General features: G+C 46.8%; 1 protein-coding gene across 6 annotated transcripts in view; it reads right to left on the bottom strand.

Annotated features, from left to right (window-relative positions):
- Positions 1-24,614, bottom strand: part of ARHGAP23 (Rho GTPase activating protein 23) — a 178,436-nt gene that overhangs the window by 29,958 nt on the left and 123,864 nt on the right. For 5 of the 6 annotated variants that reach the window (XM_079949229.1, XM_079949226.1, XM_079949228.1 and 2 more), the window contains exons 3-10: positions 23,164-23,188; positions 20,290-20,382; positions 18,904-18,982; positions 14,625-14,679; positions 9,227-10,829; positions 5,690-5,845; positions 2,239-2,350; positions 1,159-1,216 (exon numbers count right to left, since the gene is read on the bottom strand). In XM_079949229.1, the coding sequence (XP_079805355.1) occupies positions 1,159-1,216; positions 2,239-2,350; positions 5,690-5,845; positions 9,227-10,829; positions 14,625-14,679; positions 18,904-18,982; positions 20,290-20,382; positions 23,164-23,188 (2,181 nt within the window). Of the gene's footprint in view, positions 1-1,158; positions 1,217-2,238; positions 2,351-5,689; positions 5,846-9,226; positions 10,830-14,624; positions 14,680-16,636; positions 16,749-18,903; positions 18,983-20,289; positions 20,383-23,163; positions 23,189-24,614 lie in introns of those variants that run through there. The other variant, XM_079949230.1, reaches the window with a different exon arrangement.

Below are 24,614 nucleotides of genomic sequence, written 5' to 3'. Positions count from 1 at the left end.
AAAAGAGAGGTTGGTGGGCACCCATGGGTGGGAAGGCGACCACTGTTCAACCACTGGGGAAGGAGAGAGAAAAGGGAGGCCCCTCCAGACACGCTTTCCATTGTGCATGCACGATGATTTGTGCTCATGGTGGTATTGGGATGGTGATACGTGATCCTGCTTTCAATATTGTTTTGCCCCTAGGGCTGACAGACTACTTTGTTTCCTAATCAGTGGGCATCTTCCTGCAAAAATCCTATAACTTTCCATACCACAAATGTTCCAGGTTGTTCTGCTTTTGTTGCACTATATAACATTGTGGAAGCATTACAAAACTACTAATAAAGAAGAATGGCGTGTGGACGGTTCAGTATAAATCTACCACTAATGGCACATTGCAGAATACACCCACAAACAAAACAAAACCCTAGTCTTAGAGGAGGCCAGAATGCAGCTTTAATACCTCGTGTTGCGTTCCGCTCTCGTTACGTACTTTCAGCTTATGAAGGTGGGAAACCCAGAAGTGTTTACTTCCAGGTTTGCCACCTGGGCATGCGCAGAAGCGATGTGCGGCACACACATGTGCAGAAGAGGCGCTCTAGTTGCGGACTTTTCGAGGTGCGAATGGCCCCCCAAAACGGATTAAGTCTGCATCTAGAGGTACCACTGTATAGGTAAATTGTTGCTCAAATTAGGCCAAGGAACAGATTGAATGCTTATGCACAGGCAAAACATTGTTTGAGCAGACAAAAATGAGCAAGTGCTGCTCAGGCAGAGGTTCGGAATCATAGCTGTTAACTTTTCCCTTTTCTTGCAAGGAATCCTATTCGGAATAAGGGAATTTCCCTTTAAAAAAGGGAAACGTTGACAGCTATGTTCAGAATATGTTTCTGGTGAACCAGGGGAGGACAGTACATTGCTTCAGCATGGGGAGGGAAGGAGAAGTGAACCTGTTCTAGCTACAGATGTAGAAAATGTTACTTTTTTTTTACTTCTTAAAAAAAACAGATAAGGAAACTAGAAAGGAATAGTCGGTGGGTGTGCTTTAAAGTTTTATTTTCTGTTTAATTAGAGTCACAATACACAAGTGTGATGAGGGATTGAGACAGGCAGAATCTAGTGATCCACTTCCCCTCCCTGCTTTTAAGAAAAGGAGGATCACAGAGCCACAATACTTACCCCATCAGTGAAAAAGCTTCTTAGCATGCGGAGGCTTGGCACCCGGCTCGGCAGCCTCCTAAGGAGAAACCATCAATACAGTTGACATGAGCTACGCAAATTAAAAAGGGAACGAGCCCTGCTTACACTCAGGCACGTCACTGCACATAACACACACACACCAAACTCCAGAGTGAAACTAACTCTAATCCATCTCCTGCATTTCAGAACAAAAGAGGAAGAAACCACACTCCATGCTGCATAGGTTGCACACATCATGCCACCGGGGCAGGCAGCAGTGGGGTGGGGGGGACTAAAGAAGAATTCTATGGTACAAAGCTTAACATATTTTGAAGATTAAGACTCAGCAACACCTAATGGGTTTGGGGTACAGAAGCTTACACCACAACACAATTGTGGCCAACACTATCACCCAGAGGTTGGGAGCCCTGCATACAGAACCAGTAAGTCATAGATAACAACTCCCGGGAGAAGGGTTCCAATACCAGTGATTCCACATAGACAAGAGGCACATAACTGCGCAAAATACAAACACATGGGGAGAGGGGCCAAGGCTCAGTGGCAGAGCACATGCTTGACATCCAGAACATCTCAGGGTCAATCCCTGGCATCTCCAGCTGAAGGATCTCATGCTGCAGAGATGGAAAATCTTGGAAGAACTGTTGCCCCTTTGGAGCAGAATGGGGGTAAGCCAAGGTGGCTTCCTGCAGATGCCGTCGGACTCTGACTCCCACCATCCCTGACCACTGGGCCAACCGCGGTTGCTGATGCTGGTGGCAGCTGAAGCCCAACAACATCTGGAGGGCACCAGATTGGCTAACTGTGGAGTAGACAAGACTGAGCTGGTTGGACCAAGATTGGTGGTCTCCAGATTGGTTTTGCTGCCAAAACCTTTGAAAGGCTGAAGGCATTGCCTGGCTCCACCCACATAATGCAGCTGCTCCTCTGGAATGTGTTGCCAATACCAAACAAATCAAAACAGTTCAGAAAGAATGCATAATAGTCACCAACCCCCCTCTCAAAATCAGCTAATTACAAGGAACTGGGGGGAGGCGGGGAGGGGCAAAGAACCAAACCCACCTCAGAAGCTTCCCCTCATCTCGAAATGTGTTCAGACCATCATCACATGACTTGGAGCGTTCTGTGGTTATGGCTAAGAGGTAGGAAGACCGGCGACTGGCTTTGATGTTGCCTGTGACAAAGCAAGGAGGAAGGTAAGCAAAGGTCAGCAAAAGTAAAGGGCGGAGGTTGAAGGGGCTGGAAAAGGGACATTTAGCCCAACCACCTGCCCCCCAAGGGACCACTGCAATTGACACCCTGTTGTATCACCACCCTGTTCATTCTTTTATTGTTACTCACAGGGACCAGCCTGCAGAGAGAGGACCAGGGTGTGGAACCTGCAGGGAGCAAGTGCATTGGCGGAAGGCAACAGGGGTACTGTTGTTGTTGTTGTTGTTGTTGTTGTTGTTGTTAAGGCTAGGCAGATTGCACAGGAATGGCAAAATGCACTCAGGTGCATGGGAAAACTGCCCAGGAATGACAATTAGCTCCTGACTCCAAGTGTGGCAATGAGTCAAGTGATTCTGAGCATAAGCAAAGCCCACTGAGTCATCTCAAGGGAAGTTCAGCAGGTTGCATCTCCAAGCCACCCAACACCCAATGTCCAGCAGTGACAGTTCCCAATGCCTGGTGGAGGGAAACACCCTGACATCAAGGGTATGTGACTACAGTGGAATCTCGGGTTACAGTGGGGATCCGTTCCGGAAGCCCCTCCGCAATGACACACATCGAAGCACCACGTCTGTGCACGCGCAGCGTGATTTAGCACTTATGCACATGCGCTGAACCCAGAAGTAACCCGTTCCGGTACTTCTGGATTTGCCGCAGACGTTCGCCAAAGTGGATGCAGAACGAGGTTTGACTGTATATGGGGAGGGGGGCAACTGAAAACAGTGAAACTGAAAACAGCCAAAACCAAACTTTCAATCAAGGGCGGAGTTTGGCAACTGATCTCTCTTCAGTTGGCCATGTGTGGGTAGATTTGTAGGAAGGAGCAACATCTCCCTATAAAAACTAGGTCAAACACAGGCTCACCCTAACGTGACTAAAGATAAACAAGATGATGCACATTTTAAAGAGCTAGAGAGGATATTAGCAACTAGGGAGGTGCTTGTCACTGTTGTTAAGTTGGGAGCCTGCATATGGCCAGGATCCCCTCCAACTCACCCCTGCCATGAGGTTTCTGGTCACAATGCCTGGCCCAACAGTGGTTGGGAGCAGCGGGCAGCTTTTGTTCCCACCATATTATCTCCAGGTTCAATGTTTCATTATCCCCACATAGGCAGCCATTCACTTATATGGAAGAAGGTGCAGGGGTACACTTGCAGACAACACTGGGGTCAGGGCTAAACCTGCCCTACTACTCCAGCTATCCAGGTAAGGTGACATGTTTTGCCTCCTCTCCATTGCATCTCACATTAAATAGTCTGTATAGTTTGCCCGACAGGATTTAAATGAATCCACACTGAGCCAGTTCCAATTTGCACAGCTCCACCACCTCCATATGCATATTTCACACCCTGTGACCCATTTCTGTGTGACACTAGACTGGGCTGTAACCCTGAGATATGGATTTAGATATATGCAGACATCTTATATTGATATATAGAGGGAGCCTTCGCAGCACGAAAGTTAAACAGATGGCATGCACAGGAAAAATTTAAACTATGTTCTACCTTGGCTCCCACTTACAATTTATCACCTGTATTTCATCTTCTCAAAAGCCCACCCATATTTGAACAGGGTCTGGAGCAAAGGCATGAAAGGCACCAAGCAAAGTTCCACCTGGGATTTTGGCACTCATTTATTCTATCTTCCCCCATGAAGGTGGACAGACTGGAAGTGGCAAGAGGCTGACTACACGGATTATGTGCTTATTGGGATTCAGAAGTGTTTGTATCAATACAGTCATGCCAACAAATGTGTATCTTCTTAGAAGCAAACACAGACTGTGGACCATTGTGCCCCAGACCGTTCCCCCCCACCCCCCACCCCCGATATCTGGTAGCTGTGAGGCAAAGTTTTCATCTCCCCCGAATAAGAATTAGGAGACTTGTGTCATGCTTATGGCTCCAAAGTGTTTACTTTTCAAATGTAAAAGAGAAACATTGACTGTCCTCAGGGGAATCCACCTTCTGTGCCTCTGCACGAGTCCCTGTCCTGAATGTACTTCCTGCCTACAAGCAGGAAAGGCCAGAGCAGTGGATCACACAGACATGGTAGGCAACCTCTTCCCAGGGTGAGTAATTTAGGCTCGTGGGAGCCCTTCATTATATAATTTCACCACCACTGACAGGTCCAGCATCATACTAGCAATTCCCTCAGAGCACACAGTTTGAGAGCTACTGCCTTAGAAGTCTAAGGCTTAAAGACTTGGCTTTCAAACTCTCTTTTCCCCGTCATCTCATGATTCAGCTTCAGTGGAATTTATTATAAAACATACCATTGCCTCTCTCTGCACCACCCCACCCCCACCTTTCTTGCACCATAGCTGTTGGGCAGAACAATTCTCAAGCAAATTCTCTTAACTCAAAATTTTCTTTCAATTCCTCACCCCCCACCCGATCTATATATATTTTTCCAAATTTGAAAAAAGAGGGGGAAAAGACAGCAGCCATAAATGAGAAGGTTGGAGTTCGGTTTAAGAATCTTGGTGGACATGTTTGGAAACGGAACTCTTTCCCCCGGTATTAAAACTGAGCAAACTGGTACTTATCGTCCTTGCCTTAAAATTCATGAACCAGAATTCAAAATGAAACGTGGCTTTCAAAACAACAACATTACTAATTTTGAATGCAAAGTTCCAAAAGGTTTGAAACTGATAAATCCTCCTTATAGAATTTCTGCTAAATGTGAAAGTTATGTTTGGTCTTTAAAACAACCCAAACAATTGAATCTGACAATAGGTGGGGGCTCCCTTCTCTAGGCAAGAGTTTCAGGCAGGCTTGCCAACGTTTTGAGAAGGGCATATCTCAGTGATAGAGCACATGAACAGCATCAGGAAGATTCCCATGTTCAATTCCTGGCATCTCCAGATAGAGCTGGGAAAACGCTCATCCAAAATCCTAGGAGTCAAGGTAGACAAGTACAGTCATACCTCATGTTACGTTTGCTTCAGGTTGCGCGTTTTCAGGTTGAGTCCTGCAGCGACCCGGAAGTACCAGAAAGGGTTACTTCCGGGTTTCGCCACTCGCGCATGCACAGATGCGCAAAATGACGTCAGGCGCATGCGCAGAAGCGGTGAATCGCGACACACACAGACGCACAGATGCGGGTTGCGTTCTGCTCATGTTGTGAACGGGCCTCCAGAACGGATCCCTTTCGCAACCACAGGTACCACTGTACTGTGTGAGACTGACTGATGGTCTGATTCTGTAAAAGGGAAATCTGCATGTTCCTTTTGCCTGCAACTTCTAGCCCCAATAGGAAGATGTTTGAAGCCAGAAGGCAGCAGGGTTGGAAAGGTACTTACTGCAATCCTGGGAATAATGGCGGTTGATGGCGAAGGTGAAAGTGGGCGAGGAAGGGCTGGCGGAGAGCACAGGGGCGGAATTCATGGCGCTTGAGACGACAGAGGAGGCGGGGATGTGCTTTGCCTTCAGGTCGATGCTGGGGCTCGTCGGCTCATCTGGAATAGCAGAGAACACCATAAAATGGCAGAACAGGAAGAGGAGGGGCAAGCTCTAACCCCCCTAACCTTAACAACTTAAGACTGGATCAGGCCAAAGGCAGCATTCTGTTCTCACAGTGGCCAATCAGATTATTATGGGAAGCCTCAAAGCAGAAACCCAAGCACAACAGCACTCTCCCCACTGGGGATTCCAAGCAGACAGCATTCAAAGACACGCTGCCTCCAATCGCAGAGGCAGAACTGAACCATCGTGGCTAGAAGCCGCTGACAACCTTATCCTCCATGACAGCATTCAGACTAAGGACTGCAGCTCTCTGAATGGGGAGATGAATGAGGTTCTTGCCACAGCCTGTAAGGCTTTTGCCCAGGTCCCTTCAGACACTTGGGGGTCCTCTCTAAATGAGCGGTTTTGTATTAAATAGACACTGGGAGATGGAGGAGGGAAAGAGTCCAGTGGCTGGCAAACAAGGGGAGAGCTGAGTAGTAGTAGCAGCAGGAGGCCACCTTAAGAGAGACTAGAGTGGTTAACAGAGAGTAGGGGTGGGGAGCGTTTTCCAGTCTGAGTCAGGCTGAGTTCCTTTGTGGGCAACCACATGCCAACAGTGGGAGAGGCCAGAGGCAAAAGTGGGCAGAGCAACAAATGCAAATTTTACCATTGTGCAGTAGGCTAGTTTCTACACACCCCACCCCACCCTCACAATCCTCCATCCTGGCAAGCAAGAAGCATTGTCAGAGTTCAAGGATATATTCCAGCCAGGGGAAAGCATCCTAGGAAGGATGGCAAGAGGTATAGTCTGGGAAGATGGGTGCAGCTCAGGAGGGGATGTTAGAATTCCTAGGGAAGCCTAGGGAGATCCCCAGGAATTTAACATCCCACCAGGAGAGGAGGGTGCAATTCTTTGCCAAGTACCCATGCAACTGACCCCTACCCACTTATAACAGAGCCGTTTGAACATGATCACAGCTGTCAGAAGAGGTTCATGCCCAATCCCCAGCTCCCACCTAGCTCAGGTAAGGACCCCACAGGGTGGGCAGGAAGCAGGTGGCGAAAACAACAGCCAAGGGGGCCAACCCTGTAGTTCTGCTCACATCATGGCCTGCTGTCACCCTGCATTGGATTTTTGCTGAAAGTGGCTGGTTCTGGCTACTTCCAAGAGACTGGCCACATCTACATGCCAAACTATGGCCTAGAGCAAACATGGGAAGGCGTTGGCTCCCCGGGGCAGAAATGAAAGTCGCTCAGCTCTGGCTTGGTCCTTCGAACTCATGATTTATTTTTGGCTACAGATCACAGTTAAGGAGAAATTTAGCTTGCAATTCCAGGTTCAGACGACACACTAAGATAAACCTTGGCTTAGCTGCCATGCTGCACTGAGCTAAAAGGACCAGTGAGGAGCAAAGTTGGTGTGAGTTTCTTTCTGGAAGCCATAACATTCACGCAGTCCCGATAAGCCACAGTTTGGCTCACCATGGCATGCATTCCAGACTACTGTGTACCACGTGGTATGACACAAATGTATAATGTTATGTGGCACTAGAAAGTGAGCAGGGCTAGCATGAAGAGAAGAACTGGATGAAGTCTCACTCATGCAGCACCAAGTAACTGCAAGGAGGTGCACTATAAGTAAATCTGCACTGTTCCATGGCAGGAAATGTGGCTTTGGCTGTTGCTCTTGCTTCCCTGCTACTGCCTGCTTCCTGGGTCTTCGCACTGACAGAAGCCAGAGGCCTCTTCAGCCAAAAACAACCCTGTTCAGACTCCCCTTCCTGCCGACTGCAGCTAGGAGCCTAACAGATGAAGATCTCCATTTTGCTCCTTTGTTTACATTTTAGGCACTTGTCTGTATTATATGCATAAACCACAGGGGAAGTGCTGAGTTGGGAGTAAATTTAGGGTGTGTGTGTGTTATGCTTATCTTCCCAGACACCAGCTTTCCACCCCCACAGCAGCATCAGCAAAAGGTACACGATACGGATATGATTTATGTCCTACCGAAGAATGCCCAAGCACCTCCTACTACTGTGAAGACAGCCTTACATACCGAGGGAAGGAGAACTTACACAGGTAAAAAGCAAGAGCCTCTATGAGCAGACACTGCTCTTTAAGAAGGGGATATTGTTGGGTCCAATTGCCTGCTCCACAGTGGGAAGCCCAGGCTATTTCTGAACACCAGCTCAGAGGGGCCCCCTACTGCCACAACGCCATTTGCAGCCTGGCATCCCCGGAGGGTGCGGCCTCTTGACAGTGAACAGAGCCAGCTGGGAGGGACCCAAGCTGGGGGAACGAAATGTTAATACAAGGGAAGGAAGCAGACTCTCCTTCACCCCGTTCCTTGCCCCTTCCAAGGACTGTTGCGTTATTGTGTGCCCCTTTTCTGTATTAAGTTCCTGTTTTGCACACTGATGTGCCAATAGCAGTTTCACAGCATAGCATAGCTAGGACTGGGAGTTTTGAAATTAAAAGCCTGGGACCTGCAGGAAAATATCCGTTACTGGGAATTACTCACACAACCCAACCCAACTGTCTGCGGCCGTGTGGTGCCCAAGAATACAAACGACACCTAAACACACACCCCCTGACCCCGAAGTATTAAAGAGAGTTGGTGCCTTAACTGGGCTATGTACTCTGTGGCCTCCAAGACTCCAATGCATGTGGCTGCCTAACAGATTCACATATTTTCGCAAGCCTCCAGCTTGTAAATATAAATTGGTTGTGAAAAGGAATCTTAATGGTGGGGAGGCAAAAGCGACAGTAACTAGTTGCCAGGTAGAAGAAAACAGCACCAAGGAAGTCGGGGGTGGTGGGTGGGGAAGAGAACAGCGCCTTCTGGCCTAAGGACAGCTCACAGCTGTACTAACACAGGTTTTGCTCCTGCTTTGTCAGCAGCACAAATAGCAGACAGTCTGATGCTAAGATGGTGTGAGCCCTATTAATCTACCTTGCTTAGAGACTGTGCTATGTTACATTGCAGCATAGACAATCCCTTCCTGCCTACTTGCTCCTCAGCATCTAACCAACAGGCTGAGTTCTGGGGAGTGGGGTCCGGGGGGGGGGGGCGGGTTTCATTCACACTTCAGAATCACAGAAAGGAATTCAGAGATTCAGATCCTGCTTTCTGCTGCCTAGTGTGAACTGCTCACCACCTCTTTGCCACTAATGGAGATTTCATTCGGAATGAGGAAACAGAATGGATAATCAGCTGAAAGAGGGCAAACACCAGTCCAAGGATATGATGAATACTCCTCAGATGACTTCATTTGACTTATCCGAAACTTCAGACTTGCCCTGCCATTTTTGCACTAGGGAAAACTCTGCAGTAACTCTACTCTGGTCCAGAGCCTCTTCCCCAAGTACAGCAACCTGCACTCTCTACTTACCAATAAATGGAATGGACGCTAGGGAATCCTCTGGCGTAGCCAATGGGGCCACTCCCCGCTTGTTCTCTTTACCGGCTGCCAGCGCCGGCGGAGGGGGATCGCAAATATCTGTTTCCTTCATGTCATCCGGGAAGACAAAGTTCATCTGTCTCGCAGGAGGAGGCATTTTGCGTCCAGTTGGGGGCTTTTGCCGGAGAACCACCTCGTCCCTCCTTTCCTCGGCCTCGGGCTGCAACCGTTCCGTGGGCTGAGGTGGAGAAGCCCGCTCCAGAGGCCTCGTGCCGTTCTCTTGCTTGGCTGGTCTTTGGTCCATAGGGATTTCTGGGCTACTGCCCAAGGGAGGGTCCGGGCAAGGAGCAGAGGCACTTGGGAGCACGGCAGTGGGCAAAGGCCTTTCGACGTAAGGGGGCGTCGAGTGGTTTCCTTGCCTTTGGGAAATATTAATGGTCGGAAGGTCACCAAAAGTAGCATCCCGGAACGACAGGGCATGGAGCAAGCCAGTCCTGCGCTGGAACGAAGGGCTGTAGCTCCGGTAACCAATATACCCAGAGTCATTGATGCTCTGGAGGTTGGGTTGGGAAGGGTGTTTCTGAACATGTGCAGGAGGCGGATCCCTAGAAGAGGCAGAAGGGATATAGGAACCTGGGTGGCTAGGCTGGGCTCGATTAACTTGCCCGTGCCGGTAAAACCTGTCCGGTGACCACATACACCTCTCATATCTAGGAGAAATCAAAGCACCTTGTTCAAGAGCTTCCAAGGATTGCCCGTATTTCACCAGGTAGTTATCCGATCGAGCTCGGTAACTCCAACTATCGTGTGCAGAGGACTGGATTAAAGTGTCTTGAGAAGCACTGTGAGGCCAGCCCCGGGAGGCCGGGGCGTCCCCCAGCCGGTCTTGCGAGACGCTCCGGTAGCGAGGCGGCATGGCGCAGTGGCGCTCCTCCGAAGAGCTTCGCCGCGGCACTTGGCTCGAGATCCAGTTGGACAAGGCCTGCTGGCATTCTAGGCGGCTGACAGATTTGGGGCCGGTTCCGGCACAGTCCCGGGAGGGCCGGCCCTCGCGGGGAGCATCCTTCAACCCGCCATGAGCGCGGTGGTCGGGGAGTTGTTTGGGGGGTCCGTAGCAGGCGTGGTTGGGCATAGAGGGAGCAGGGGGGGCACAGTACCTCTCGGGCAAGGGGGAGGCTATAGAACCCGGGCAACTGCTGTTGGAGTAGCGGGAAAAGGAGCCAGAAGCTGGGATGGGCCTTGTGACAGGCACCCTCTGGGTCATTCCATACTGGACCTCCTCTGTGCGGTGGGCGGGGCTGGAATGGTTGCTACTGAAGTTCTGTGCGGACTCAGCCCAAGCAGTGGGGGGGATACGCTGGACCGCAGTGCTGCTCAAAGGAGAAGATGGGCCTGAAGACCCCGAATGGTAGGGTTGTCTGTTGTCCACCTGCTGTCCTTGGTACGTCTCAGCTGCTGGGACATCCCGAGGAGAGGCCTTCGACTGGAACGGGTATGTTTTGCGAGGGTAGCAGATGGGTGGTGGCTCAGGGATGCTCTGGGCCCCTCCAGAGTATGGTTCATTGCCCTTTAAGTAGGCATCTTGAGAATATGCCTGAAAAGGAAGGGGAAATAGAAAAAAATGGGTAAGGGCTGGACAGGTAGCTGAGCTATCAAAAGGGAACTGTTTTATGGCAAATGTTTATTGAGCACATAAATTGTTCAGACTGCGGAAGGGATCCACCCAACACTCATGGGAAATGTGTATTTTAGGGTAATAAACAAAACACTAGCACATAGCATGACAAAAGTGTATGATTTGATTGGGACAAGTTGTTTGTTGTTTACTGTTGTAATGCATGTTTTCTCAAAATGTGTCTTCTGTACCTTGAAAAATACATAAAAACACGGTTGGTTGGTTGGTTGTTCTGTGTTTGTTTGTTTTAAAAAGGCAACTGTTTATCTACACAGGCAAACAGGATGCAACATCAAGGAGTTGGTCCTTAAATGTGCCCCACAAAACAGAGAAATTTATATATGTGTCTGAGTACACTAGCATTATTATATGGTAAAGGTTAGCAACTGATGGTGTCTTCTCCCTGCCTCCCCCCCAAGTGTGCTGCCTTGTTCTCCAGCTGCAAACCTAGGAACCTGGAGGGATATTGGGGCTATAAAAACAGAAATTGCAGGCAGAGTGCTCATAAGTTTGGCTAATCGCCTCCCAGACCCTTTTCAAAGTGGCCCTCTAGCAAAACCAGATGCTGACCTTACACACATTCCAGAGCCCTGTAGCAAATGATCAAGCATATTTTTAGAAGAAAAAAGTGATATTCACTCCTTTGTAACACTCTGCACACACACACACACACACACACACACACACACACACACACCCTATCAACAGTCCATAGCCCCTCTTTTTTGAGTTTCTCCCCCTCCTTCATAAGCATCATTACTTCGGTTCCCTTGCACTCTTCCACCGCTTCCTAAACTACTCTATATTTGCAGCCTCCATGCCAAACTAGAACCTCTCCCATTTCTAGATGCTTTGAGAGATTCCCCACCAGCAGCAGCCAAAAACATAAAGAAGAGAGAAAAGACTACTTTGATTATAGCAGCGAATCAGGAGCTGTGACCCTTCAGACATTGCTGGACTAAACCTCCCCTTACCCCTGACTGTTGTCTAAGCTAGCTAGGGGTTGAAGAGAGTTGTCCCTCAACAACATCTGGAGGGCCACAGCTTCCTTGCCCCTAACCTACAGCCATCTTTGCAAATCCACAAGATTCTGTGCAATCACAGCCGTTTCTGCCTATGGTAGTAGCAAGGGGGCTTTTAGCCCATATAAGTATTTATACAAAGGATGTATTTGTGCAGGTGTGTATCTCAGCCAAGCCTTTCTTTGCCCCTCCCCACATAACAAACCTGGCTCTTCAAAATCTAGGCATTACATCAGCAAATGAATGTCATCAAAGCTTTATTTGGTGAGGAAACACAAAGATAGGGGTAGGCACCTGGCTTGGGGAGACACAAGCTGACCTCTGACCCAGGACTACAGCCCTCCCCCCCCAACCTGCCCTCTTGTTCCACTGGTTGGGCCAGTGAGCTGGCAGTGGTCAGCAAGCTACAAACAACTGAAGATTGCTTCCTTGCTAGTTCTATGGGTAAGCAATTGGCCAATGGAGACATGGAGTGGGGACCACCAGACAGGACGGTGGCCACCCAAAAGCTGGATCTGAACCTGCTATAAGTGTCCTTGTTAACTTCTAAAGCCATCTGAAAGGCTGCAGGTATAAGAATGTTTAGGATTCAGATATAAGAGACTGCACATTTCTTTTATTCCTTCGACCATGCAATGACACAAATATGCCTCTAACGTTAAAGCAGGCTCGCTTTTCTTGAATCACCAGACTTCCCTGGTGGTTTGAGTTTAAGAAAAGTTGAGAAATAAAAATGGAAGGTTTTCCAGAAACAAAATGAAAGTGGAGAAGCTAGGGATGGGGACTGAATTTGCTATGTCTTAAATTGGGGTGGGGGTGGGGTATTGCAGATATTGGTGTGTCCAAGCATGAAAGAAAAAAAAAATACTTATTCTGACTCATGCCCACATCTGAAGCACTGCTAGCTAGGACAGAATCCCAGGATGCAATTTGCGTGCAGAAGGAAAAACAAGCTGCTCCTCACTGAGAGAGGCCTTGCCAGAGTCAAGCAGAGATGGGTGGGAAGGGTAAAGAGAAAAAGCTCCCATTATTCCCCTTCACCATTTCAAGCATATATGGATTCCCCTTTTCTTCACCCTCCCACCTTAAACCTTTGCTAGGGCGCCTTCACTAGAATCTACGCCTGGACACCAAGCTAAAGACCCAAAGGTTCATAGCTGCTCCTGGCCCAGCCCTCCTGTCACACTGGAATCCTGCCTCTGTTAGAAGAAACCACATTTCTGGCCAAGGTCTCGCCAAGATCCAAAAAAGGAGCTATGTCTGAAACAAAGCCTCAGCTGAAAGGAGTAGCGAGAGCCTCCTTGTTAAGGCAGCTGATGACAAGAGTGAACGAAAAGAAAATAATAGAATAAAAAAGAAGAGTGTTACTGTGGGCCATACATGTTTTTCATCAGCTGCTAGAGAACAGTTTGCCTGGCGCTAACAAATCCCTTCGCCCCCATCCCCTGCCAAACTTCAGGCACTGTGGCAAAGAAGGCAAAATCCATTTGCCTTCTACTTGGAGCAAGGATGACATGCCACCCTCTTGCCACTTAGCTAAAAATCAGGACATTTTTGCCTGCCAAAGAAACTCTGCTCCATTTTTCAGGCCAATAGATCTGGCCAAAGATACCCACAATGTTTATTTTTAATAGTGACAGAATGCACACAATATAAAATTACTACCTTTGCTTCCTTCGCCGCTGTGTTTATAGTCCTGTATCTTTTGTTGCTCCCTCTTTTCTCTCTCCTCTCTTCAAAAAAGACCAGTCCTCCCTTCCCCTGGGAATCTCTGACGTCCAAGCTAATATTTCCTCTCTTTCTCAATCTTTCCTTTTAAGTTTTGCTTTTTTAAAAGAGAGAGAGAGAGAACTGGGGGACGTCCTGATGTGGGAGGGATATAGAGAGCCGAGAGAATTCCTTTCCGTGCATCCTGTCAAGAGTCACTCTGTAGCCCAGGGTTCTCCCATTGGCTGACCCAGCCGGCTTTCGCACCACAGGAATGCTGACACACCCCTGTGAGGCACCAGGGCAGAGGGAAACCCACACAAAGGTTCCTTTGCTGTACGAGATGTGGAAAAAGCAAAAGCAGCTTCGGGTGGCCGGCTCCTTACACCTCAGCTGAGAGTAACTGCCTCTGTGGCTGTGATCCTTTGAGCTGAACTTTGTAAGAGAGCTGCTCAGCACAATTCCTAAGTTGCCCTGGGCCAATTCTGGAGGTCACCAAGAACCAACAGCATCCATGTTCCTACATCAGCATTGTTGTCTTTCCAGCATAATTCAAAGTGCTGCTTTGAGCCTGTAATGCCCTAAAAGGCTTGGGCCTTGCACACTTCAGACTGAGGATGTTCAATTTACAGCTGGCAAGCTTTATCAATTTTCTCTCTTTCTCCTTCTCTCTCTCTCTCTCTCTCTCTCTCTCTCACACACACACACACTTTTTCAAAATTTTAATCAAGAAAATTTTGCTCATATGTATAATGAAAAGTGAACATTTTGGAAGTCGAATGGACTTCTGGAACAGATTCCATTCGACTTCCAAGGTACGACTGTACTGTGAGAATAAAATGATCCACACTTTCGTAACACAGGCTCTTTTGGTTTTCTGTGCTGAGCTCCTTAATCAACATGGGGACATTTCAGCAAGTCCAAGCTGTTCTTCATGCAGCTCAGTAAAAACCACCACCAGGAAAACATCCAGTAAGACACTCACCAGCTGTAGAATATCCTCATCTTTGGGCATGATGGAGAGCTCCAAAGCATCTTCACTGCAATGAGGAGACAGAATTTTGCAAAAGGAAACAAACAAACAGTTATTGATGAATAGGAACTCAATGTATTCAAACCACCCAACCTAACTCCTAAAGTAGGTGGGAGAAAACCACCAAGCATTAAAAGCTTCCTGAAACAGGGCTGCCTTCAGATGTCTACAAAAAAACCCATACAGTTGTTAAACTCTTTGAGATCTGCCAGGAAGTTGCTCCACAGGGTAGAGGTGACTACTGAAAAGGCATTCTGTCTGGTTCCCTGTAATTTCACTATTCGCAGTGAAGGAACCGCCAGAAGGCCCTTGGAGCTGGACCTCAGTGTTCAGGCTGAACAATGGGGGTAGAGATGCTCCCTCAGATATACAGGGCTGAAGCCGTTTAGGGCTTCACTTGGTTGAATATGCTTGCCTAAACAAAAATGTTTTTAGCAGGCACTGAAAACGCCTGATGCCATGGGGTGCGGTGGGGTGGGGTGGGAAGGAAGCCACACCAGGGGGCACCTCTAGCCACCCCCTCATCAAACTGGAGAGCCCATTTTAACAGTTTTTATTTATTTATTGCTGTGTGTTTGTTGAAACTTTAAGTCCCATCCTCAAGATTAAATACTCTCAGGAATCCTAACAATTAAAAGCAAGATAATCAACAAAACAAATTTGATTTTAAACAGCAGACATTTAAAAAAACCAACAGAACACAGAATTAGAACCAAGGCAGCAGATTGAAACCAATTTTGGCTCATGTTTTAAAAAGCAGCTGAGAAAATAGAAAGGTCTTTGGTGCAAAAATAGGAGCACCAAACAAGCCTTCCATAAATGCGGTGCCACCACCGAAAAGGCCTTCCTGGTGGTTGCTAAAAGCCTGACTTCAGAAAGGGGAAACACCCAGAGAAAGGCTTCCAATGATGTTTTTAATGCACAGATGAGGAGGAAGGTGGTCCTAACCTAAACTGTAAAGCAAGGACAGGGAACCTGGTGGCCTCCTGGTGGTGTTGGACTGAAACTCCCATAATCGCCATCCATTGGCCATGCTGGCTGAGGCTGATGGGAGCCGCACACAAGTGACACCTGGGGGGGAGGCACATGTTCCCCGTCTCTGCTGTAAAGAAGCTGCTTCACACCATGTCAGAAGAGCAACCCGTCAAGCCCAACGGCAGACTCAGCAGCAGCCCCTCAAGTCACAAAAGTTGTTTCCTAGCCCTGCCATGTGACGTCTTTCCACGGGAAATGCCAGGGGCTGAGTCTCTGCCCTGATGACTCTTTGACATCACATCTCATGTTTCTTTTACTAGAGGTTACCAGGGGGATGTGCGGGGGGCAGACATGAGTCAGCAACAGCCACATGCCCTCCACAATATCTTATTAGATCCTCAGGCCTAGTAACTCCAAAGCTGAGGTGAAATCAAACACAAGGATCTCCCGGCTCACAGCTCAACACTGCAACAGCCTTCCGCGACCCATTATACTACAGCAGACACCCCCAGTCTGGCGTCCTGCAGATGTTTTGAACTACAACTCCCACACCTGTGCTGGCTGGGGCTGAGGAGAGCAGCGGTCTAAAACATCTGGAGGGCAAAGCCACACTACAAACTATTTCTTCAGTGAGCAGTCCAGAATAATTAATAGCTGTTTAATCAATCTAACGCATTGGCTAGATTGCCTCTTTCCGTGAACCACTGAGGCCTGGCCAGGCTCGTCCTAGTTTTGCCCATTTTAAGCTTTGTTCTTCGCACACACACACACCCAGTTAATTATTTCCCCTCCCCTTTACCTCAGGTGGAAAAAGACGGCCATTCCTTTCCCTCAGAGATGGGGAAAAACATTTCCAAAATTTCAGGCGTCAGCCCTAGATTTCATGGCAGCCAGGCTTTCAGAAATTTTCCAGTTCCTCACCCCCCCCACCCCATCAATTCACTCCCAGACAACTTAGAAGAGGGCCTCAAGCCAGAAACTTTTCTTACCAAACTTTTCTCGTAAGGCTTGCAAGTCACCTGACGGGCAACCTTTACGACTGCTTTTTGCAGCTTGTCTGCAGAGTTGTCCTCTCTCTGTGTCTCTCTCTGTTTTTCCCTGGCTAGGTTCCCCCCCCCCACACGCCTTTGATGCTTCTGGGCCAGGCATTTTATATATATAGTTCCTGGCTGGATTGATTTCGTTTTACACGTTCCCTATTCGCTATATTTAGGTCCCCTTCTCAGGTTAGTCTGGCCTCCCCACGTCCCATACGCAATTCTGAAGGCTAATAGACCTCAATGCCACATTACAAAACACGGTGAGGCAGTGCCTCTTATTAGGCCATTTTTTTCTCTTTGCCTCAGGAACAGGCCAAATTTTAAGTGCTGAATGCAGCGCCTCCCCCTGGTCAGGGGAAGTGATACATTTTCACAAGAGCTGTTTAAGAGAAGTGCCTGTAAACATCATCAGACACAGCTAACTTAAGTCACCTGAGGAACTAGAATCTATAGATTACAAGAACAAAACCAGTGCTTTTTTTCCTAAAAAAAAATGTTTAAGGGTACTCTCATTTTGACTCAAGAAAATCACCATTTTATAGTTCAAATCGGGGAAAATAAACACAGTAAATGGAAAAAAGTACAAAGATTCACAAAATGTTTAGGGGTATGTGTACCCCTGCGTCCGCCCCCCCCCCCAAGAAAAAAGCACTGAACAAAACTATACATTATAACAAACATGGGATTTGGATTCCTCCCTCTTTGTGCTGACGTCACCACACTAATTACCCTGCCCATCAACAGCAGGTGCTGAACAAAGGCGAGACAGGGAGACCGAGGGCAAAAATGTCATTTTCAGTTGCAGCCCCGTGTAGTTCTGCTCCAACAGTATGCCAGGCAAAAAGTTTTAGAGCAGGGTTCCTATTGTCACTGTACACAGATTGTTATTATTTAAGGCACGTCTGACCACAGGCTTACAATCTTGCAAGAAACACAATACAAATGAGAAAACAGAATGCGGAGGAAAGAAATTCAGGAACCTAGTTTCCTAGCTGGAATTAAAACCAAGGAGACAGTTCCGGGAGCCAAAATGGCTGTTGGTCCCAGGTGATATGGGCTCTGCTGTCTGTCCCTCTCCCTCAAATGCAGCCCGGTGGAAATGGCTGCTGATGGAAAGAGTTCTGGGAGAGGAGGATTCAAATGGTAGGTTTGTCCCGGAAGGCCCAATGAAGTGGGGGCTCATATGGTTATCACCAGACAAACAACGTCCCTGTGAGAAAACCAGTTGCAGTGCCAGGGGATATAAAACAGCTGCTGCCCGCCTGACGATCAGAACGAGCGGAGTTGAGGTGGAGAAAGCAGAGAATGTGGCAAAGACGACAGACGGATTATAAAGAGCACTACAAGTTGGAGCAATGAAGACACGTGCTTGGGAGGGGTACTTGGGCAAGACGCCCAAGGCAAAGACACTGGCCCATTTTAAAATCGAATAAAGGAGAGACTCATGCTTTTGTTTGTGTGTGTGTGTACACTATTAAATCATTTCAGCAACCATCTGAGTTTATACAGAAGCTCACCCAGAGGGCAAAATACCACCCAGGAATTATATGTAAGATCAAAAGAGGAGCCCTGAGCTGGATCAGACCAGAGGCCCTTCTACTCCAGCCTTCTTTCCTCACAACGGCCAACCAGGTTCCACTGAGAAGTCTGAAAAGTAGGAACCAAGCGCAGCAGCATCATCCCAATTTGTGATTCCCAAGAACTGGTATTCAGAGGCATACAGTGGTACCTCGGGTTAAGAACTTAATTCGTTCTGGAGGTCTGTTCTTAACCTGAAGCTGTTCTTAACCAGAAGCATCACTTCAGCTAATGGGGCCTCCTGCTGCTGCTGCTGTGCCGCCGCTGCGCGATTTCTGTTCTCATCATGAAGCAAAGTTCTTAACCCGAGGTAATATTTCTGGGTTAGTGGAATCTGAGTCTGTAACCTGAAGCATATGTAACCTGAAGTGTATGTAACCCGAGGTACCACTGTACTGCTTTCGATGGCGTTGGTAGAACAGAGCCATCATGGCTACCATGGAAGAGCAGGTTGTAAATGTGTTAAAATAAATAAAAAGGGTGAAGTATCTCAATTAAGCTCTCTCTCAGGCCAAAATATCCCCCCCCAAAAAAAAAAAAAAACCCCACCACCTGAAACGTTTTGAGAAAGAGAATAGGTAGCAGTTTCAAAGACCAGCCTGTGTTCCTTGTAAGGGGAAAGATGGAGATTAACTCACCAGTTCTGTATGAGGCCGATGACCTGTGAGTAGGTTTTCCCGATGATGCTTTCGCCATTCACTTTGACAAGACGGTCTCCTGCAGAAGAGGACAGGTTAACAGAAAAAGGCCCACCAACACAAAAATGGCCAGGAGGCAAGCAATTCAGGATTTGTTTTGCTTTCTTATAAATCTCACCCTGTATGGAAGGCACAGGAGCAGGGAGAGGTTTGTTTTTAAAAAGGAAAGACGTCTAAAATACCAAGGGTCTTTGCTGAGGTGACTTGCACCAAGAAAAGCTGGGTTTTGAAACCAGGATCGATTATGAAAAAAATATGCAGGTGAGTGACCTATGCATTTGTAGCCACCCATTCAGTCTGAAAGAATGAGGACACCCATGAGGAAAGAATGTGTCCTTGGGGGGGTCCCATTTAATTATTATTAATAATAATAATAATAATAATAATAATAATAATAATAATAATACCCTGCCCATCTGGCTGGGTTTCCCCAGCCACTCTGGGCGGCTCCCAACAGAATATTAAAAACACAATAAAACATCAAACATTAAAAACTTCCCTAAACAGGGCTGCAGTGAGCGGGAAAGTCTGAGGGGGGTTCTAAGCACATTTAGGCACTTGGAAGTCTCTTAGTGATCAGGAACCCTGTTAAGGCGAGGTTCTCAGTTGCAGGGATGTTTAGCCAAAACCCACATAGGACCTTGCCCCTTAATGCAGGAGGGTTAGGGTGGAGGCAGCATACCCTCCAGGCCCGACAAACTTTGTGCTCCCATGCTTTCAGGCTGAAGAGGGCCATGCACAAGACCAAGAAATGGCTCAGGTAAAAGAAAATGGGTAGAATCAGTCAAAAACTAGCCAGCCAATGAAAATGAATCTCTGGGTACTGCTGCAGACATAATCAGGGGAGTAACCTAAATTGGGGGGTTGCTGCTATTGATTTTAAATTTTATTATTTTAAACCCCCTTATTATTTGTGTGGAAATTGTTCGGATCAGTTCCGTATTTTTTGATTCTTTAATTTATTGTATATGGCTACTTTTGTTATTTGCAATTGGGTATTTTTTTTTCATGTCGTAAGTCTCCTTGAGAGTAGTTTGAACTATGGAAAGGTGGCATCCAAATAAAACAATGTACAGTGGTACCTCGGGTTTAGAACTTAGTTCGTTCCAGAGGTCCGTTCTTAACCTGAAACTGTTCTTAACCTGAGGTACCACTTTAGCTGATGGGGCCTCCCACTGCTGCCGCACTGCAATTTCTGTTCTTATCCTGAAGCAAAGTTCTTAACCCAAGGTACTATTTCTGGGTTAGCGGAGTCTGTAACCTGAAGCGTCTGTAACTTGAGGTACCATTATAAGTATGTATTCAAAAAGAAGTCCCTTCTCTCACCTGTTCGGAGGCCAGCCTTGTGTGCTGGCCCATCTTCCTTCACACTTTTCACAAAGATGGTGTCCATGGGTTCCAGACGGTTCCGGGAGGGGCCTTAAGCGATGGAGAGAACGTGAGAAAGTGCTTTTGATGTTATTATTTATTAAATCTGGATGCCCGGTAATTCAACAAAATTCTCTAGGCAGCTCATAAAACAAAAACAATCATATTAATTGCTTATTATAGCAACAGAAACAGCTCGGTGTAAAACCACGCTGAACCAGTGAGAGCAAAAGGTTTATTTAAAGCTACTTTAAAGCCAGCCAGGGATGCTTTGGGCTGGGTGAATGGAAATGTATTTGCTCCGTGCTGAAAAGGCCATAAAACAATAGCCAATCTGGTGCTCCTGCTAGTGTATTTCCACTGTGCCAACCTCTAAACCACCTCCCCCTCTTCTTCAGCAGTGAGTCAGCTGTTGGAAGATCATCTGCTACTGGTAGAATGTCTCCAAGCAATCCTCCCTGGGAGTTATTCCATAACTACAGTGCCACCACCAAGAAGGCCCTCTTCCTTTGTAGTCACCCACCTCCCTTCACCTCCCTTCTGAAGAGTATCTTCAGGATTGGGTACATACATGTAGGAGGAGGAGAACATCATTTAAGTGACTTATACGAGCACTTGAAATAAGAAATGCTAGAAGTCCTGATGGCTCTCATACTTATTTCCATGGTCTTCTGTGTGGGAGTGGAATCATGCTCACAAGTCCCAGGTGGTTTGGGAAGTTGCCCATGAGACAGATTCACCAGGGAGCTTAGGCCTGACCTACCATGAAAACAGCCATGGCGTGACACAGTCCAAAAGGGTGCACGGTCATATCATCCATGACTACCAGCAGCCCTTGGAGCTGGCTAGAGCACAACCCTCATTGCCTGCCCCCTTAAAGGATGAGACTGAGTGCAGCTCCCAGAAAAGCAAAATTTTTCTATTTTCTATCAAGGATAAAGAGCAGTGATGCGTTCCGACGGCATCAGATCTGCTCAGCTCAAAATCCCGCCTCAAGGCACCGGAGTCGCAGGCCTGTCCTTCAACTAGGAAAGGAAGCCAAGAGTGGCATTATTCACTGGAGCTCAGCTATCTGCAGACTATGCCCCCTTCGAGCTACCGTGGAAAAAATCCTGGGACTGCCCTTCAAACTCCAGTGCCAGGAAACCCCAGTCATTCACTCAAGAATGGAGTCTGGTTCATTAGAGCAAGTGAGGCGCTGCCCCAAAAACCTCAGCCTGCCCCCATCTGCCTGCCTTCTTATTTGCATCCAGTCCAAGGGGTGGCACTGGTTATCAGTTTCTTCCTCCTTAATCTCATTACTACTCTCCTTGTCAAACTCAGCAGGGAAGGAGGGCAGGTTGGGCAGCAGGGGGACAGACAGAGAAGGCTAGAATTCATTGGCTTTGCCTATCATTGGGCTCTGGCTCCATCTACTATTTACATCTCTGTCCTTCACATCTAACAGACTCAAAGGGCACCAGGCTCCACCAATTGCAAACCAGAACGGACTAAAGCAGCCTCTGCCAACCTGGTTCCCTCCAGATATCTTGGACCGAAACTCCCATTGGTGCTAGCCAGCAGTGATGGAGGAAGCATGCCTTCAGGTATTTGGGTAGCAAGCTGTTTAGAGCTCTATAGGCAAGCACCATCGCCTTAAATTGTGCCAGGAAGCAAATAGGCAGCCAGTGCAATTCTTTAAGAATTGGTGAGAGGGTTGCTTGGAGACATTCTACCATTCGACCTGCCTACACAAGACAGAATTTCTGGAGCCTAATTCTGAACTAAACATCTGTGTTATTTTCAAAGGCAGCCCCATGTATAACACATTATAATAGCAATGGCTGATCATGGTAACTAAGCTATCCGTATCCACAACTGTCATGCTATACGCTTCTGCCTCCAGTAGTGGAGAATGCAAAGAGGACCTGAGAAGCAGCATTTGCAATGCACCACAAAAGTTTCCCTGCCAAGGTTCTACTTTGCAGAGACACCACAGATTTGCTAGCAGTAAGATGCAAAGGAAGCCCTCTGCATAGAGCAAGTTAAGGCAGCCAACTCAGGAAGCAGTTTTTAGGTGCCATTAGGGAGAGCAGAGTGGGAGACAGAAAGAACTCCCACAATCCACTGGATGCTCTCCTGTAAAAGCCCCACTGTAATTAACTTCCATTGAGGCCGATGGGAATTCAAAAACTTCTAGAAGGCCACAGGTGCAGTACACAATGGAACAAAAGCCACCAGTATTTTGAACTCCCCTCAGTTTTTACTCTGGAGGCCATCCCTGTCTTCTTCACCATTCACAGCACAGCCATACAGGAATATATTCATTTCCCAGCAAGTTAGGAAGATACGAGTTCAATGAAAGTCTTGTGGGAATGTCCCTGAGGTCTCGTACATGTTTTCTTAAAATCCCACGGTTCCTTACAAACCAGAGAGCTAAAAAAAAGTCTAGAGTAAGACAATCCACAACTTTCTGTTTCCATTTGGAAGTCACAATTTAGATGGAACAGCACAGATTGCTTCCTCACTAGCTGTTTTGCTGGCATTGCTATTCTTTACGCATTCCTGTTTAGAGTGCATGTCATTGTTCGTCTACTGTTCTCAAAGTAATCATTGCAAAGAAGTCTGGACTAGGTGGTCTTTGGTTTATTCTAGCAAGGTACTTCTTTATGTTCTTAAACAATAATGCACACTCAGGATCCCTTAACAGGATCCCTTATGTCTTAACTGTTAAAATATTGTGGGCGTGAATTCTTGCACTTGGAAAGTTAAAAAAAAAATCTGATTCTGATTGCGCACAAAAAAGACTGAATCCCACTCCTAACTTAGAGTAAAAGAAAGACAGATACATACCTGTTCTGTTTCCATTTTCTTCCTCCTACAAAAGAGAGAACAGAGAAAATTTGACCACCCAGGATTCCTTAATCACCTCCTCTTCCTCCCTTCCCATTAAAAAAAAAATCCACTCTTGGTTACAGCCACTAGTGGCTGGAATTTTTTCTTTGAACATAATGAACTGTTTGGCCCTTACTTGGAAGATACTGATTAAAGGGCATATAAACTTGCCCATTCATTCTCACTAAGATTTTACGGCATTACCCCTCATATAAATGCATATATGCTTGTCTATCTAATGCTTCTCCCTTAGGTCAAAATTCCCAAATTGCAAAATGATTCCATTGCTATTAGCAAAAATGTTGATAACAGGCACCCTTGTTGACAGCCCCTGTCCCCACATTAAAAAGTTCTGATTATAATCCATTAGCTGATAAGTTTGCTTTAGGTTTATCATATGCAGCGCCAATTTATGCACCTCCAAAAATATGAGAAACTTTCATTCAAGGCTTTTTCTGAATCCATGGAATGGAAGATGCAGTGAGCCTCCTTGAGCCCTCATATAACTGTCATGTGAGGGAACTGATTGCCCAAATATGACTACCATTATCTTACAAAATGTTAAGGATTAATGCCCAAGGTTTTTAAGCATAAATATCCTGCTAATGACAACCTCACAAAAATTGGGACCAAGTTCAGCAAAATGTTTCACTTTCATTATCTATATCAACAGTTAACTGATTAAAATTTTCATTCCCAAGAACAGATCTATATTTTCAAGTCGTCGTTTTATGCCCCGAAGAACAGAAAATAGATTTTTTTGGGGGGGACACACCCAACTGGTTACGCACTGCCACAACACAGCAAGCTTTTCCCGACTTTGCATGTAGTGAGATTATTAGGGTGGATGATAGGAGTGCAGTTACAGATTTTTCAATATATGTCTATGAATTCCACGTGTCATAGACATACTGTATATGTTCCCGCTCTCAATACAGACCTTTTAAAATAGGTATAAGCTTTTTCACTGGTTAACAATTAAACAGTATAGATTGTTATTTGTGATACATCTTGCATGCCGTTTTCATTTTGAAACGCCTCCAGATTTGGGGGAGGGGGGGAATAAGCACCACAGTAAAGTGAAAAATAAACTAGGTCTAAGCTTCAATACTCTCAGTCTCTGACTATACTGTTTCTTCGTTATTAACCCACCTATCTGAAAAGGTCTCTTCTGATTTTTCAAGTGACTAAATGCTTCAGTTCATTGACTGTGACATGGCTGGGTTTTTTCTTCTCTTCAAATTATAGCCACCCAGTAGCCTTTAATGTAGCTACTGAAGTATTGCTTTGCTCTGATGGTTTATCTGATGGGATAGGAAGCTGCCTTATAGCTAGGCATTGGTTCATCTAGCTCAGTGTTGTCCACGCAAGTGGTGTGCAACCTATCTCTGATTTACAGCCCTTCCCAT

The sequence above is a fragment of the Podarcis cretensis genome, assembly GCF_951804945.1.
Source record: "Podarcis cretensis genome assembly, chromosome: 13".
Taxonomy (NCBI): Eukaryota; Metazoa; Chordata; class Lepidosauria; order Squamata; family Lacertidae; genus Podarcis; species Podarcis cretensis.
Note: the sequence above shows the minus strand (reverse complement) of the source record. Positions and strands in the feature narration are given on the sequence as shown.